General features: G+C 33.6%; 2 protein-coding genes across 2 annotated transcripts; both read left to right on the top strand.

The window, feature by feature from the left end:
• The first annotated feature begins 1,071 nt into the window (after positions 1 to 1,071).
• Positions 1,072 to 2,875, top strand: LOC120325965 (uncharacterized). The gene has a single exon (XM_039392154.2). The coding sequence runs from the start codon at positions 1,111 to 1,113 to the stop codon at positions 2,047 to 2,049; it is 939 nt and encodes a 312-aa protein (XP_039248088.2). The 5' UTR covers positions 1,072 to 1,110; the 3' UTR covers positions 2,050 to 2,875.
• On the top strand, positions 2,816 to 16,825 carry LOC120325963 (2-oxoadipate dehydrogenase complex component E1-like). The gene is made up of 19 exons (XM_039392153.2): positions 2,816 to 3,044; positions 3,443 to 3,580; positions 4,159 to 4,280; positions 4,813 to 5,009; positions 6,292 to 6,486; positions 7,148 to 7,306; positions 8,146 to 8,290; positions 8,714 to 8,854; positions 9,421 to 9,523; positions 9,923 to 10,061; positions 10,860 to 11,096; positions 11,731 to 11,851; positions 11,927 to 12,066; positions 12,476 to 12,632; positions 13,425 to 13,547; positions 14,354 to 14,496; positions 15,148 to 15,233; positions 15,662 to 15,914; positions 16,425 to 16,825. Exons 1-19 carry the CDS (start codon positions 2,941 to 2,943, stop codon positions 16,524 to 16,526), a joined length of 2,805 nt encoding a protein of 934 aa, XP_039248087.2. The 5' UTR covers positions 2,816 to 2,940; the 3' UTR covers positions 16,527 to 16,825.
• Positions 16,826 to 17,159: the final 334 nt, after the last annotated feature.

Here is a 17,159-nt window from a genome sequence, read left to right as displayed (position 1 = left end):
GTACTTTCTAATTTTGTTTTTGATAAATAAAATTATAAGACATCCCCTGACAATAAACCCAAGTGTTATTTTCCGAAAAAAATTGAAATAAGACACTGTTTATTTTCAAGAAAACACGGTAGTTGTTTTCCGGCACCGACAGCAATAAAAACCGAAACGCCAAAGTTTCTCGTTATCGAAGGAGGTATCGAAAAATGTTTGAACCGTGATTGGGAGTCCACCAAAGTGTCCGGGAAAATAATTGTCCGGTTTGCGGTTTGGCCGGCGTTGCAGGCAGTCGACTGACACTTGCAGACTTGTGCGATCAGAATAACAGTTGCGTTTCCATCAAACCGTATATGTAGTCTATCTGGTTTACTTCAGGTTGGATAGTCACTTTGAAGTCGACCAACTGTCCGGGAATATAATTTTTCGGGTTGCAGTTGGGCCGGCGTTGCAGACAGTCGACTTACACTTGCAGACTCGTGCGATCAGAATAACAGTTGCATTGCCATCAAACCGTATATAGACTATTCTATATCTGGTTTACTTCAGGTTGAAGATGTCTAATTAATATTTAGGTAGTTGGACAGAATATAGAACTAATTGAATGATAATAAGTCTGTGATATGGGAACTTGGGGATTAATGACGAATGACTGCAGATTTAGGAATTGACACCCAACACTGCCTGACTGCTGTGTATTAAAGCAATGTCACATTGGGTCTCGTGTAGTTTTGTACCTAACGTACTTCTAGTGGGCGTAGCATAACAATTTTTCGATACATGAAAAAATTGTCATGCTACGCCCACTAGATTGCTAGAAGTATGTTAGGTACTAAACTACATGAGACTCGTCACGTTTTACAACAAACATGAAGGGGTTGGCCAATTTAGAGAAATTTAGTTAGTTGTCATGGGAGAAGAGATTTAGTTGGTATTAAGTAGTTGAGTACCATATGTGAGATACTATATATTAATACAGTAATAGTTACCACCATTCAGCCATTTGAAAGCATGATAACTTTTTATTACCTGGCTTGAAGAATAAATCAGTTCGCTGTATGCAATAATTTAATGGTAATATTTCACTAAATTTGTAATTATTTTAGTTGTTCAGATAATTTTAAAATGACATTTGTGTGGCAACTTCGAAAAGTGCTGCATACTTCTCACCTAAAGATTTTGACTATCAGGAGCTCAAGTTCTCCACAAACTCATTTATCCTGTCATCAACATTTGAGTGATACTTCGTTTCCTTCGAGTCATCTATCATTGCAACAGAACCGCTTTTGCAGTTCTTCAACATCAAACCAGCAAAAAAATAAAAAATCTTTATGGGATGATTCTGACTGGATGAATCAAAATGATTCTAATGCAGAAGCATATTCAGAACTTGACATAACAAAACTCAAGCCATTTCCAGAATTCCGTAATGTTGCAACAGGTGCTGTTTGGGGATCCAATGCCTATGAGAAAGTGTGGGGTCCATATTATAGAAAAAAGTCACCCGATGCTATGTTCAAAAAACAGAATTCGTTGTGGAAAAAATTTGTTATAGATAATGGATTTGAGCCGACTGAATATTTTTCATCATTGGATTTTAAAGATAAATATGGTGATCGACTTGTATGGGAAGATTACAGAAGAAATCACAAGGGATCGAGACCAATACAAACAACAAGGAATTCTTGTATATATAATAATAAGATGCAAACTGGTAGTCCTTGCCCAATATGTCGAGATGAGAAATTGTTTGTTAGTTATAAAAATATGATATTGCTTAATCATTTTATTGATCCCTATAGTGGAAATGTCCATCACAACCTGAGGACTGGTGTTTGTAGAAGGAAACAAAAATTGCTAGAAGCTTCTGTAGCACTTGCCAGAGAACTTGGTCTTCTAGCGAAACCCATGCCCTTGTCATTCAAACAAAGACTTGATTCATATAGGGTTGATCACCCTGCTGTTTGGCCCTTAGCCGATACATCCGATGTTTCAGCCGATACAACCGATGTTCCAGCCAATACAACCGATGTTTCAGTCGATACAACTGATGTTTCTGACTAAATTAAAAATTTCTATCAATTTTATACTATGATCCTTATTTACAGATGTCAGTTCAACGTTAACTTGCTTGAATGCTGGTGAGCTAAATCTGGGAAAAGCTCCACCCAACATATTAGGCGTGTATGAACAAATATTCTTCATCATATTTGAATTCGCAACAAAGGTGAATGTGACAGTTTTCAGTCTGACTCCGTTTCATGTATTATAGTTCTTTGCAGTGTTCACTATGAGAGCACTTTTTCCTAGAGACTGAAATTGACATTTCTTCATTTTTGAAGAGAAAAAATTTAAAATTGACAAATAAGTTGCATGCTGGTAATTTTGTAATGCAATTTTCTCCTTTCCTGTTCAGCTCACAGTGGGTCGATTCGCTAGGCACTGAAAATGTTCATACTGTGTTTTCTCAAAAATAAGACAGGGTTTTATTTCAATTTTCTTTTGAAAAATAACACTAGGGCTTATTTTAGGGGGATGTATTTTATTTTCATTTTTCCAATATACAAAATATGAAAACCTATATCCATTTACCTTTAAATACCACGTTTTTATTTGAAAAAATAAATGCTGATCATAGATTATTGATAAATGACCATATTATCGACCTCTGGAAAACGTGTAGGAGAGATTACATGCTCTCTATTTGATAAAAAAAAAATTCGCCTTAATGACTAGGTCTTATTTTGAGGGGAGGGCTTATACTAAAATCATTTTTAAAATTCAGGCTAGATCTTATTTCGGGAAAACACTGTAATAGAAAAAGTATTAAGTGTTGGCTTTCTGGCCTGTTCAGTGCTGTTACTCTCCGATTTTCTTTGTATTCTTCTAGTCAGTAAGTAGTAAGACCCTGGTTTGTCTTTTAATAATTTCATTAGGAACAAATAGATTAATAAAATGCTTCGTTACTTTCGATATGGACCATCAAAATGGAGGACATATTCACAGAGCATGAAGATCAACCAATGCTTAAATAGCTTTTCAGAATATGATAAGATTAGGTGAGTGCTATTGGGGTCTAGTCTCTAGTGTAGTTTCGTACCTCAAGTACCGTAATTCTAGTTGGTGTAGCAAAACAATTTTTGCATATGTCAATCCCACCTGACTGCGTCATTCAAAAATCAGGTCTGCAGGTGGGGTGGGGGTTGGGATTGACATGTTCAAAGATCGTTATGCTATGCTAACTAGAAATACTTGAGGTACGAGACCCTGATATTGACCCATAATTCTGCAATCTTTTCTTCATGAAGTTGCTGTTCATAGAATAGTAAATACTTGGTGTTCTTAATCTGAAAATAGTAAAAATATGAGTTAAAAGAAAAACTTTTGAACTATGCAAGCCATTAGTCAATTTAAATAGTTGTATATACCAGTATAATGTTGAATATTTCGTTTCTAGGTTGATTTCAAGTTCACCGAAGCGATCTCTCTATTGCAACTTCTCTAATAACAACAGTTTCCAAGCTGCAGGGCTTAGTCTTCAACAGTTTGACGATGCACAGTCACAAGGAATTGCAAGACTAATTGAAGCATACAGGTATGCTGATTTTATATCATCTTACTTTGAATTTACTGCCGGCAGCATCATTGTTTTTTTTACTTAGCGATGAATGCTATACAAATGAATAGCAGATAATATTTACAAGTGATTCGTGAGTCTTGCTGTAGGAAGTAATTTGGAAGTACCCCACATTTGCATAAAACTTTCAAAAGTCAAATTTGTAGTGTTGTTCATTTTTGAATATTTCCTGACATGCCAACAACATATCAAAGTTTATATAAATTGCACAACACAGATAGTATAGAGTATAGACAATGCATTATTATGAGGAAAATTGCGCACTCACTCGAAAATAAAAGAGATTGATCTCTGAGCATATTTACTGGTGACCATGAAAGTGCCAAGAGCTGCTCAAACTATGCAGAATTATAGTGTAGAATTGCATGTCAGTAGATACTGATTGATGCAAGACTTAATTAAAGCAGTTCATGTCAACACAACCAAGAAAACAGATATAAGCTATTGAGGTTGAACTCAAAACTTTTGTAAATTGACTAATTATAAGAGTCAATTCCTTTAAATTTCTTGTTCATTTTTCACTTGTTTACTGCCAGGGTGCATGGTCATAAAAAAGCAGATGTTAATCCACTTTACAAAACAAGTCAAAAGAGTGATGTTGAAGAATTGAGGCCAGAAAATTATGGACTTGATATGAATTCAAATATCACTCTGAATGGTGAGTGTTTTGGGAAGAAATAGCAATTTAATTCTCTTGAAACTTAGTTTATTCAAATAAGTATAAAATTACAAATGTGAAAATATAATTTGATTGTTAATAAAAGCTGGAGCCACTGAAATTTCTGGTGGCTCTGGTACCAGCTCCATGAAAATGTTACAGCTCTAGCTTCAGCATCCCAGCCCTAATTTGAATCTGAATTTCATTTTGAGAATCTGTTTTAAAGACCATTAATGAGAAAATGAATCTACATACTTGAAAACTGTGATGAAGATTTATAAGTATTGGTTGTAGTATTCAGATATTGATTCAGATGTGGATGTAATTTCCTGTTATCATTTACCAGAATAGATAATTAAAGCCTGCCTGACAAGCCTGCTTATTCTTGTTGGGATGTTTCTACATTTTTTGAAACAAGTACAAGTAATGTCTTTTTCTTCAAATGTAATTTTAGTCTTATATAATGTTTGATATGTCAATATCCTGCCAATGTCTCTATTTACTAATTTTTAGATTTTCTTTTCTATTTTAGGTGGAACAACAATTAGTATTTCAGATCTTATTTCTCATTTGGAACATGTTTTCTGTGGGTCAATATCTGTTGAAACTTCTCAACTAGAATTTTCTGATGAAAAAGAATTCATTTGTCAAAGCATTAATCAAGCTCGTTATGAAGAAATAGATGATAAGAAGAAAAGAAATCTTGCTGAGCTACTGATTAAATCTCAGGTTGTATGAAATTTCTGGAATGGTAGTTTCGGTATGTCCTTTTTAGGGTGGTCGAGGGATGGCCAAAACAGAATTTTACTATTCCGAATACATTCTGAGAAAATATTTTTGAATATGTAATATTGAATACATTCTGAATTTGGGGCAAGTTCATGGGGAAAATTATGTATCTGAAATGACATAAATATAATGGTCATTGTTTTCTCTGTGTTATTTGTTACCGGTTAAGATATGGTATGTTTAGATCACTTGTCTGGCACAAAATCTATACTTTTTCAATATCAAGGTTCTAAATTATTCCTAAATTCAAAGATATACTATATCGAATATGATAAAATTCGAATATTCAATTCGTTTTGGACATCCATGGTCACTGGTGCCCCCACTGCCCATACTCATATTGTAAATTTGAATATATAAATCACAATTGATAATATTATTTATGTAAATTGATAATTTTGAATGCACATCTGCGTTCAAAATGGTTTTAAATTGCACTCAATCAATGAATCAAGAAATTTGCATGAACTGGAATATTTCCTCATTTCAAGCTTAGCGGCTTATATCTATAATTTTCTTGTTAATACATGTGAAGCAGTACTCTTAGTCTATTCAAACTGTGACATATTATAATTATACCATAAATCATGTTTTGCTATACAGGGGACGGGAATATTATTGATTTAATTAATATTAATTGATCTGATAAATTAAGATATGGAATATTTTTATAATTAATGAATTTTATTCATCAAAAGTTGACAGCTAAGCTAGGGTTCCCAATTCTAAATACTTTTTTTTTTCGAATTGGATATCGAATCAAAAATTTATGAATTAATTTTATTATTAGTGGATTTTTTTCAACAAAAGTTAGCAGCTAAGAGCTGATTTCGAATTTTGATTCAAACTTTTTTTGTTAGTATGAAAATGGATACTATCATTCTATTATCTGCCCCACTTGAATTTTTTTTGTGTGTGTTTATGCTAGGTGTGATTTAGATAATAAAGTTTGGTTAATATACCATTTTTTTCTGTTTTTCTTATGTTCCTAATACTTTCTTTGAACCTAAACTTAACCTAATCTATAATGAACAAAATCAGAGAAAGCATTTCAGAAACTTAGTTTCTTTAGGGAAATTAAGTTTTGTCAAAATTAATAATAAATTATAAAACACACTATCCACATAGATTGCATTATGGTTTAATTTTATTATAAAAATTACAGTAAAAAAATATCTCATCAGATTCGAAGAAACTTACAAAATGCTTGTTTTTATCGCAGGGTATAGATCATTTTATTAATAGCAAATTCAAAACTGTGAAACGGTATGGAGGTGAAGGTGCTGAGAGTGCTGCAGCTTTTTCTGATGAAATTTTCAGGTTTGCGGCGAAGGATGAAATAGAGCAAGTTATAATAGGCATGCCTCATAGAGGAAGATTGAACTTATTGGTCGGCCAACTAGACTTACCTCCAGAGGTATGTAACAAAAAAACAGACATAGTGGGTAAACCTGTCAATTGTTGGGTCGCTTTGCTTCTCTTGGGTTTTAAATTTTTTTGTCTAAATAAATCGCTTGGCCATAATGCTTACACAATGTAAAAATCACTATATTTTGATAAACATTAGGTGCACATTTCAAGGACTAAACCTGAAAAGGATGTTTTGAGTATCATTATCTAATAAATAAAAAAAAAATTATTTTTGATTTTTAAACCCCTGTAACTTTTTATCGGTTGAATTTTGTAAATATTGCTTCATATTATGATTAGATTGAAGAGAATATCTTTCTTTGTTTTACTTTAGATTAAGAATTTGCGAATTTTTATAACTTTCTCCGTTGTCTTATTAAAACCCTTGTGCACCACTATGGGTTTTCTGATACAAATCATTGTATGTAGGTATTTGATCAAGAATACTGGCCTTTTCCTGTCTGTAAGATGTTAACTTAATAACTTAACAGATTTCTTCGCCATCTAAGCTCATGCCTCTGGAATGATTTACTGGTTAGCTATACTCATATTCAAGTAACCAGCCGAGAATCTGTCCATTCAATATAATAACAATGAGACTTTCAGATTTCCTCCCACTTGAATAGTGTGATCTACAAGCCATATAATGCAATGTCTTCATTTGGCAGGTTTTATTCCGTAAAATGAAAGGTTTGACTGAATTCCCTGAAGAAGCCTCGTCATATTCTACTGGAGATGTTATCTCTCATTTAACATCATCAACTGATCTTGTGTATGATGATAACACAGTCCATGTTACTATGCTGCCTTGCCCTTCACATTTAGAGGTATATTATTTACAGAACATATTAAGCCTGATTATGTATTCTGATTTCTGACTATGCAAATTTTTACAATACATGATGTACAGGAATTGGTGCTGTACTGGTGCTTTTTTTAATTTACTTTAAGTGTGTATGTTGTTTGCTCAATGCTTGCAATGGTTTGTACAAGTGTACTTTTAGTATAGACCAGGGGTGTGCAACCTTTAATACAGCAGGGCCACATACAAATAACTGGGTGAAACTGCAGGCCACACCTACGTTTAACATAGGCTTTCTAGTAGTTGCAGGCATAAAAATTTTGGCTAATGATCTTATGAGATGCGTTGTTCGCTTCGCACAAGCTAGCTGTTAGCGCATTGTAACTTCATATAGGTATAGATAATATATTAGACTCAGCACTCAGGTATAGGCTTTGCAACGCAATGGGATTACGATTACTCGCACATACCAGATTAAACTAATTTAACACCATTCAAAATTGCTACTTCTCGGCGGGCTGCACAATTTTTCTTTGCGGGCCACATTTGGCCCGTGGGTTGCCCATAGCTGGTATAGAGAAAGCTAACAATGAATAATCTAGCATTAATAACTTACTTCACTTGAGTGACTAAACATACCGGTATAATATTCACTGCATTGCCTGCATCGTGGAAGTACATTTCAACCGACTTGTACTCCCTGCTACCATAGGCAATCTCAGTGTCGCAAAAATAATTTTTTATATATTAGCAAGAAATAAATCTTAAATATGGGTGAAACTTATTAAATAACTAAGACGACACTGTCATTGGTATTTGTAGGACATCTGTCATGTATTTAAATTAAATTTTCTTTGTGTTAAGGCTGTTAATTCTGTAGCAATGGGGAAATGTCGCGGAAGACAGTTAACGCAAACTCTAGGGAAACATTCAACAGATGAGTTTCCTATTGATGAAAAGAAAGCATTGTGTTTCCTAATGCACGGTGATGCAGCTTTTGCAGGGCAGGGTAATGATGATTAAATTATATACTGCGAGTATGTTTGAGCTTATATCAAATTCCTCCTTGCTGCTGCAGATTGATTCATGGGGACTTAATTCCTTCACGATCGAATTGATGCATGTGAAATGAATGACTGGTTAGCTCAATGGTTCTCAAAGTATCATAATCTGTGACTCTCTTCCATAACACTCAACACTCTGTTGCTTCCTGTATAAGCTATGTGCTCACATAAGCCCGAGTGCAACCTTGCGTGATGTGATAAAGGACTGGACGCAATCGCCATGATTGAATAATTTGTTAATGAGAGTGTAGTACTTTATTTATTATAGTATTTATTTATTAAATTTCATTAAAGTATGTTGTTATTATGATTAATGAAAATGGATATTGCAGGCCAGCTTTTCATTTTATTACTTCTAATCTGTCCAGGTGTTGTAGCTGAATGTTTTAATATGTCGAATCTTCCTCATTTCTCTGTTGGTGGAACAATACATCTCATTGTTAATAATCAGATTGGTTTCACAACTCCATCACATCAAGGAAGATCATCAAGATATTCTAGTGATATCGGTATGTACCGCAAGAGAAAATTGTATATGACAACTCTAAATTAGTGATAGTATGATGAGTTTTTGGTATGCAATTTTTAAGTTTGCTTTTTTATTATTTTAACATTTTTATTGCCTTGTTATTATCTGCATCAGAAATCACTTGCATATTTACCTCAGATTATAATTATGAGCTATTATTTCTGGCTATGCCTCTTTATTTTATTGTAAATTTGTAAGATAAAATTTTTTTAATTTTTTAGCAATTAGCATTTTTACAATGGTTTATGTTGATCCAGTTTGATTTATTCTAAATTTCATCAAAATGTGGTCCTGTTACAAATTGTCTTCAATTTTTCACTTGAAACAATACTCTTAATTATTTGAAGTACACCACAGGGAAAATATCTTTTTGAATCTCACCAATTCTGAACATGCTATTCCAAGGTCTCTCACATATCTATAATAGGACACATTATCTTGTTGTCTCATGAAGAAAATATTAGTTGCGTATGATCATTCCCTTCTCGGGTTTCTTATTCTATCTTTTGTTTGAATGACTCTGTTTTTTGTTTTATTTGCCTCCAGGTAAAATAATTGGATGTCCCGTTATACATGTGAATGGAGATCATCCAGAAGATGTCGTTAAAGTTGCAAACATTGCAATGGAATATCGGAAGAAGTTTAAAAAGTGAGTCTTAACGACCTTAAACTCATCTCGTGAGTGATTATCCCCAACAGCCAACATATTTATGATGTTTTATGATGAAAATCTGTTAAAACTGAATTTTTTCAGCATTGAAATGCAGCCTCAGTTAATCCCATGTCTCCCACCACATCCAGAGTGTATAAATTGGGTAGGCAATGCCATTCTATATAATAGTAGCTCCGCTCATATCATAAGATATCCTTGGCAGCTTTTATAGGGCCTTATTCTGAGTGAAAGCCATGAATAAGATTGGTATAACAGAACAGGAAAGCTTTTAATATTATTGATCAATATTTTCTTTTTCGTAGCTAGACAGAAATCCACTTAGGCATACTTATGTAAACATACTTATCCTGCTATGATGTCAAAATCACTTTACAGAGACATCATTGTGGATTTGATTTGTTTTCGACGATGGGGCCACAATGAAATTGATGATCCTTCGTTCACTCAACCAATCATGTATCAAGAAATTGAAGCTCGGCACTCTGTACCTGATTATTATGCTCAGAAACTTGTGGTAACATTGCTATTAAAATGTAGGAATATTATTTTGGTAGTATATAGTTATATGGTCTGTGGAGCCAGGAAAAATTAACTCCAGGGTTTTTACTATGGCTCTCGACTTCGGATTGAATGAAATTTTGGGTTCGACTCCATCTCTGAACTACGAGGAAACCCAAGTTTTGACAACAACAACTTTTATGTACTCACAGCTGCACGCTATCTTTTATGGTCTGTTTAAAATAATTATTCAACTTGATGATTACGAGCCAAACCCTGGCTCCAGAAACCTGATCATATTTTCCCCCTCTTTAAGGTGTCATCTGTAGTTGTCTGATTGTTACATTTTTATATTTATGAATTTTCCAATATTATACTGGTATTAATGTGGAATGCTTTGTTTAGATATTTTAAAATAGGATAATCTTTTTTTATGTTTTATAGATTTCAAATAAGTAGGATGGATTTTTCTTGGGGATGGCCAAAAAAGAGTAATCTGCTATTCAATATAGATTCTAAAATCATTTTTTCAATTATATGGAATATCACATATATTCTGAATTGGTTATGCTTTTCTATTTTTTACAGTTTCCATAATTGAAAAGAAGTCATTTTTGGCCATACTGTGATGCTTCAATTGGAAACAATAATGCTTTAAGTGAAACTGTTCTGAATTATCAAGAATTGAAGAGATCTAATATGATTAATTATGACTACTCGATTCAATTTGGACATCCATGATCTCCACATTTCCATAGAGTTTAGTGTCATTTTGTTTGATACAAGTATTTAATATGCTTAAAATTGAACCTAGGAATCTGAAGTTATATCTTCCGAAGAAGTCAGTCAATGGAACGAAGAACTTCAATCTAAATTTAACGAGCATTTAAAGAACACAGATTCATACATTCCTCCTCGTACTTTTCTACATGAACAATGGTCATCAATGAAAATTCCACAATCGTCGGAATATACTTTGTGGGATACAGGATATCCAGTTGACAACTTAGCATATATTGGAGTAAAATCTGTTGAAGTTCCAGACTCACTGGTAAATCTGACTCATGTCTATATTCTCATTTATTAAGTGTTTCATCTTGTATCTTTAAATGTAATCTAATGTGGAGAATTTAAAAAAAAAAAAAATTGAGTAATCTAGAAATTAACAGTCCAGCTGAAAGTTTTTGAATTTGTTTTTTATTTTTGATTAGTGATTGTTATTTTTACACAATAAGTGATATATCTATAGCGTTTCTGTACTTCCAATGCATGTAGCACCACATCAAAGGTGTCGTTACAAATAAGGAAAAGCATTCGAAAATAATGAGATACCAAGTTTTTTAAGGGCCGCGGTAATAGGTTCCGTACGTTTGCACCATTCTGCAATAGACTATTCGCAATCTTGATAAATATAAAGTGAATTTGGCTGTAATTCCAATCTTGGAATCATTAATAATTCAAAACTGGTCAGTCTTTTTTGTTGCTAATACTCTTGTTGTGCAGGGCCGCTGTACACATATTTTAAGTTTTATTGGGGTTTTGTTTGCTTTTAGTAATATTTTTTAGTGCTGTACATTTCGTTTTACTCGATGTGCACCAAGTCGACTTTTCGAGACCATTTTTTCAACATTATTCATTATTGTTATACCTTTTCTAAATATTTCGTGTTCATATCTATTTGTTAGGAAATGCATTCACGATTAGTGAAAATGTATGCTGATGTTCGCAGAAATAAAATGGAAACTGGAAGTCCTGTTGACTGGGCAACAGCAGAAGCTCTCGCTTTTGGGTCTTTGTTGCAACAAGGTAAAATTTCTCTATTATAATTTGGTTTGGTGGGCTTTGTATTATTGAAGAAACTATAAAAAAAACTATTTTCAGATTTCAGCATCCGACTTTGTGGTCAGGATGTTGGCAGAGGAACATTCAGTCATCGTCATGCTGTCGTTGTTTGTCAAGATTCTGAAATAATTCATGTTCCCCTCAATCATCTGAGTGAAAACCAGACAAGTCAAATTGAAGTAGGTGACAATTTTGTACCATGATGCTTTTGACAATTACGAGGCATTATGCCAACTATTGGTTGAAAATAAATTGAATACTTGATGTATATATCTATCGTTAGTACTATTCTAGTTTTCACATTTCATTTTGATTTATATTCATTAGAAAATTCGAAATATATCTTTTCTCGTACCACATTTCATTGGACAAGCAGGCTGATGAAAACATAATCAATTATTGCATTCATATTTGTCTATTACGCTCGTACTTTATTTGAATCTTGAAATATAGTACAAAATGTGTAGGGTCTTGCTGTAGAGTCCTTTTAATTCAAACACATATCAAATGTACACAGATGCTCAACCCTATTTTTGAGATTGTCTAAATAATTCTTAGGAAAATCATTATGCATTTTTTTTTGATTAGGTTGTGAATTCTCTTCTATCTGAGGAAGCAGTTCTTGGATTTGAGTATGGAATGAGTGTTGAGAACCCAAATAGACTTGTTATATGGGAAGCTCAATTTGGAGATTTTTTTAATGGTGCACAAATTATTGTTGATACATTCGTGAACTCTGGAGAAGGTGAGCGATAGTGACTAGAGCGGTGGTTCTCAACCTTTTTTCTATCTTGGCTTACTTTCGTTGCACAAAAAATTCGGTGGCCATAAACTTTCTCATGCAAGGGAAGAACAGAAGAAAAATTCTGCAAAGATAGGCATTTCCACTTTAATAATTAAAATGAAAAATACTATTCAGTAGCAAAAAACAGCATTATCACTAATTTCTAATACAATCAAACTTAACTATTTCACCAATACGTCTGGCATTTTTGAAAGATTTGTGACTCACCGGTAAATGTTTCTTTGGCCCAGCAGTGGGCCATGGCCCACTGGTTGAGAACTGGTGGACTAGAGTTTTGACAATATGGCAATATTTCCTGCTAAGCGTAAATTATTAAACTAGTATCGCACAAGAACCGAATCCCCAATTGCCAGACATAAGCATATAAAACTCGGTAGTCAGGCCAAATATAAGAAAATTCAAGATAATCATCGAGACGAATAAAGAAATAATACCAAAGGACCAGATTTGAATTCAGTTAAACAAATTCAGACATAAACATGCATTGCATTGCGATAAGGTACCATTGTCAAAATTCAATCACATGTTTTTTTCGGCGGTTTTTCCTTCTTTTGTTGTTTCAAGAGGTAAGGACATTTTGTCATGTCCCGATAACCGCCCCAAATTGGTGGAAAACTGACACAGTAATAGTAGTTTCTTCCATCTGGTTGATATGTAATAGGCCTACCCAAAAATTCAACCCATAGAGGATTAATTAAAATCTTCATCTCTTCACAATTTTTATTATTCTAGCGAAATGGCTGACACAAAGTGGTCTTGTTATGTTATTACCCCATGGATATGATGGGATGGGTCCAGAACATTCGTCTTGTAGAATTGAAAGGTTTTTACAAGGAACAAATAGCAAAGAGGACGGTAAGTCATTCAATGTTTGATTCATTTTACTTCCGTAGAATTGAAATAATCATGCGTTCACTGAGAGAGGATATCATTTCAAGAAACTTATAACTGTTTAGTGTAATGTGTAATTTGTGTAAAAAGGTCCCATAAGGAAAACCAAACTATTTTAAATTCGTGATGTATTGGGCATGTTTATATTTGGAAACTTGTAATACAAAAACAGACTGGCAGTATTTGTTGAGTGTGGAGGGAGACATTTTTTTCTCTCACTCCCAGCACCGCATAAGCAATTTTTTTACATTTCTATTACCTTGTTTCTGCATTTTTAATTCATTATATTCTATTGTGTTCGTGATTTTAACACAACAAAATCTAATTAGTTTCAAATTTTTTTCTGTTTTGTCTGGCAAAAATATCATTCTTTTGTATGCGCTTCAAGAATCTTGTTGCACTCTAACACAAACGAATTCCCGTAACCAAGGTCACTGTCAAAGTTGAAATATGCTTAAGAATTTCGACCTTGATCAGACAAAAATGCAATTTTGTTAATGTGCTGCAAGACTCATGAATCACATGGAATAGTCACATTTTTTTAAACAGCATCCTTGTATTATTATGCATATGGATCAAATAGCGCGAAGGCGTAGAGGAACATAAGTAGTTAGTCTCTCGTGGTTCCAACAGATATTTATGTATGTTTATTGTTGTTATTACTGCATTAATAATTAAATGCTGCTTGTGGGTTTTATTTATTAACCTATGCAATTTATTTGTATATTTTTATTTATCCTTAAATATTCAGTCCAATGCTTACTTAATAGGTATTGATGGAGATGACGTCAACATTCATTTCTGTAATCCCACAACACCAGCTCAATATTTTCATTTATTGCGAAGACAGATGATAAGGAATTATAGAAAACCACTTGTTGTTGCTTCACCAAAAACACTCCTCAGATTACCTGTAAGTCGTGCCAAAGAGAGTCGTGCCAAAGAGAGTTGGGATAGGAGAGAATTTCATATTTGTTTCAGATGTAATATTGGTGAAGGAATCTGTAACCTTTCATTGATTGTGTCAATCAGCCTACGACAGCAAGGAGTCCAGCAATCGTATCGCACGTAATTCTCCACCACAGTTTTAACCTGTGAAGGGTGAATCGAGGTTTGATGGCAAGCATATTCCAAATTTATTTACACACGATGTACCAATCAACACATTTCAGTGAAATATTAATTTACCTGTGAAGGGTGAACCGAGGTTTGATGGCAAGCTTATTCCAAATTTATTTACACATGATGTACCAATCAACACATTTCAGTGAAATATTAAATTACTGTTCTATATTATAAAATACTAGATTCTATAATATTACTGTTTTCCAAAAACTGTGCTAATTTGCAATAACATATCATAAAATCGAAAAATAAAACATTCAAAATGAAATTGACTACAAATTATCCTTTTTGGATACCCCAACTGTTCCAATACAGCCCTGGTATATCTTTTGTTTTAGTTTACAAGGTATTCTAAAATTCTGACGTAACAGTTTGTTGTTGTTGTTTCCAGAGTGAACCAAATCTGAATATTATTGATAATAATAATTAAACTTTGCAGGCAGCAACATCTTGTCTGTCAGAAATGGGACCAGGTACTCATTTCAGACCAGTGTTGCCAGATCCTTCAATAAAAGATCAAAGCAAGTAAGTGCATGCATTACTATGTACAAATGTTAGTTAGAATGGAAAAAGCAAATCAAAAACCAATGCATTCCATTTGATCTTATCACACTTCTGTTATCCTGAAGGCAGGTGGAACAGATCTTAGTTTTTCTCGTTACTTATTTAATAATATATTTTTGAAACTAATAGTAGTAATGGTTCTATTTTGAGATCAAGGCTATCTTCCATTTTTCCTCAAGACATAACATTCCATTACAATTTTGCAATGAAGTCAGTTCTCAATATATTCTAACCAGGTTTGCTCTATTTCAAACACTGTTTATTTTTTTCACTTCATCAATACACATGTTGGAGTCATCTAACCATGGATGGTATTGATAAATTCCTGTTGCATTATAAAAATTGTAAGACTATATGAGCACCCTGTATATTAAACTTTTGCATTACAGGCTTCAAAAAGTGATATTTTGTTCTGGCAAGCATTATTATACACTCGTAGAAGAAAGAGACAGATTAGGCTTGAGTGCAACTATTGCTGTTATTCGTGTGGAAGAATTGTGCCCATTCCCTGCTCACGATATAAGGCAACAGGTTGCAAATTTGCCAGATGGTATTTCTTATAAATGGGCACAAGAGGAACCAAGAAATATGGGTGCTTGGAATTTTGTTTCGGCTCGTTTTGAGAATATACTCGGTATTAAGGTGAGTAATGACAGTCTGAATATCTTTTCTATGTCAGGTTGTAGTGCTGGGTTTTGAATTTAAATCTATAAGAAAAGTGCAAAAATACTATATTTACAAGGTAAATAAATACATAGGTCGTAGAAAATCAAAATGCAATTTTTATTTTCAATAACAAGCATATTCATTGTTACTGACACTTTTTTACAACGCATTTATATGCCTTTTACTCTGAAGAAGGCTCAGCACAAGCAGCCAGTGCTATGTAAGAAGCTACTTCGGTGACGTATCGACGGTTACGTGAACCACCCTAGGGCGGTGAGGAGTCCAGCAATCCTTTCGCACATAATTAACCCCACCGGATTCAAACCTGCCAGCCCACACAGGGTAATCCTAATGCTTAACTAAATGTGCAACTCTTAAAGTTTGTTCATATTTGAAAGAACCAGTTTGTTATCTTTCGTTCCACGTCAAATTGAATTCTTGTTTATTTTTTAAGCATTAAGTTAACTTTATTCTTTTTTTACCCAGCTGGAGTATGCAGGGCGACCTGTACTTCCAACACCTGCAGTGGGAGTTGGAAAAGTACATAAAGAACAGGCAGATCAAATTTTAATCGATACATTCAAGTAGCTTCGGAAAGGGAATGCTTTTTTATTTTGTATAATCTACTGAATTTTTAAAATCACGATGAAATTTACCTGAACATTCACCTTATACTGTTGAACTTTTTCAACTAATTCTATGTATATTTCAAAGTTATGTAAATGGTTTATTTGCTAGATTAGACTTTTTTGTCGTGATGTGCCAATCCCAGCTGATTTTGTTCCGTAGTGCTTGTATCATACACATTGTTACTGTAAATGGAGTGCAATAGAATCTATGCTTTGGTGTTCAAGTGTATTTTTAAAATATATTTCTTGTTAAAACTATGTGAATTAGACTAGATTAAGGCCTACACGTTTGTGGTTGTCGATTTCGGTGTGTTCAATACTTGTCCTGAACCAAACGGATTCTTGCAGAACGTCGACTTTTGCGACGTCGTGGTCTTGCTGGGATGATATTTCACTCATTGCTCTGTTTTGTACTAGACTTAGGAATATTAGTAACTAAAACAACGATGCACCATAACTAATGCCTGTGCGTAATTGGAGAATAGTTCATGTGGTTCGTTTCATTATTCAAACTAGTCAAATTTGGTACTCCCGAAGTATGTTTCCTAGGTTAGGGTTGGGCCATAATTTTATACCAATTCTCCTTATTTTA

This window comes from Styela clava, chromosome 4, assembly GCF_964204865.1.
Source record: "Styela clava chromosome 4, kaStyClav1.hap1.2, whole genome shotgun sequence".
In the NCBI taxonomy this organism is placed as follows: Eukaryota; Metazoa; Chordata; class Ascidiacea; order Stolidobranchia; family Styelidae; genus Styela; species Styela clava.
Note: the sequence above shows the minus strand (reverse complement) of the source record. Positions and strands in the feature narration are given on the sequence as shown.

Excerpts from the sequence above, each read along its gene's own strand:
- LOC120325965 (XM_039392154.2), top strand. The coding sequence starts at position 1,111 with ATGACATTTGTGTGGCAACTTCGAAAAGTGCTGCATACTTCTCACCTA.
- LOC120325963 (XM_039392153.2), top strand. The coding sequence starts at position 2,941 with ATGCTTCGTTACTTTCGATATGGACCATCAAAATGGAGGACATATTCA. Across the intron at positions 7,307-8,145 it reads CTTGCCCTTCACATTTAGAG|GCTGTTAATTCTGTAGCAAT; the intron begins GTATATTATTTA and ends CTTTGTGTTAAG. Across the intron at positions 13,548-14,353 it reads AACAAATAGCAAAGAGGACG|GTATTGATGGAGATGACGTC; the intron begins GTAAGTCATTCA and ends CTTACTTAATAG.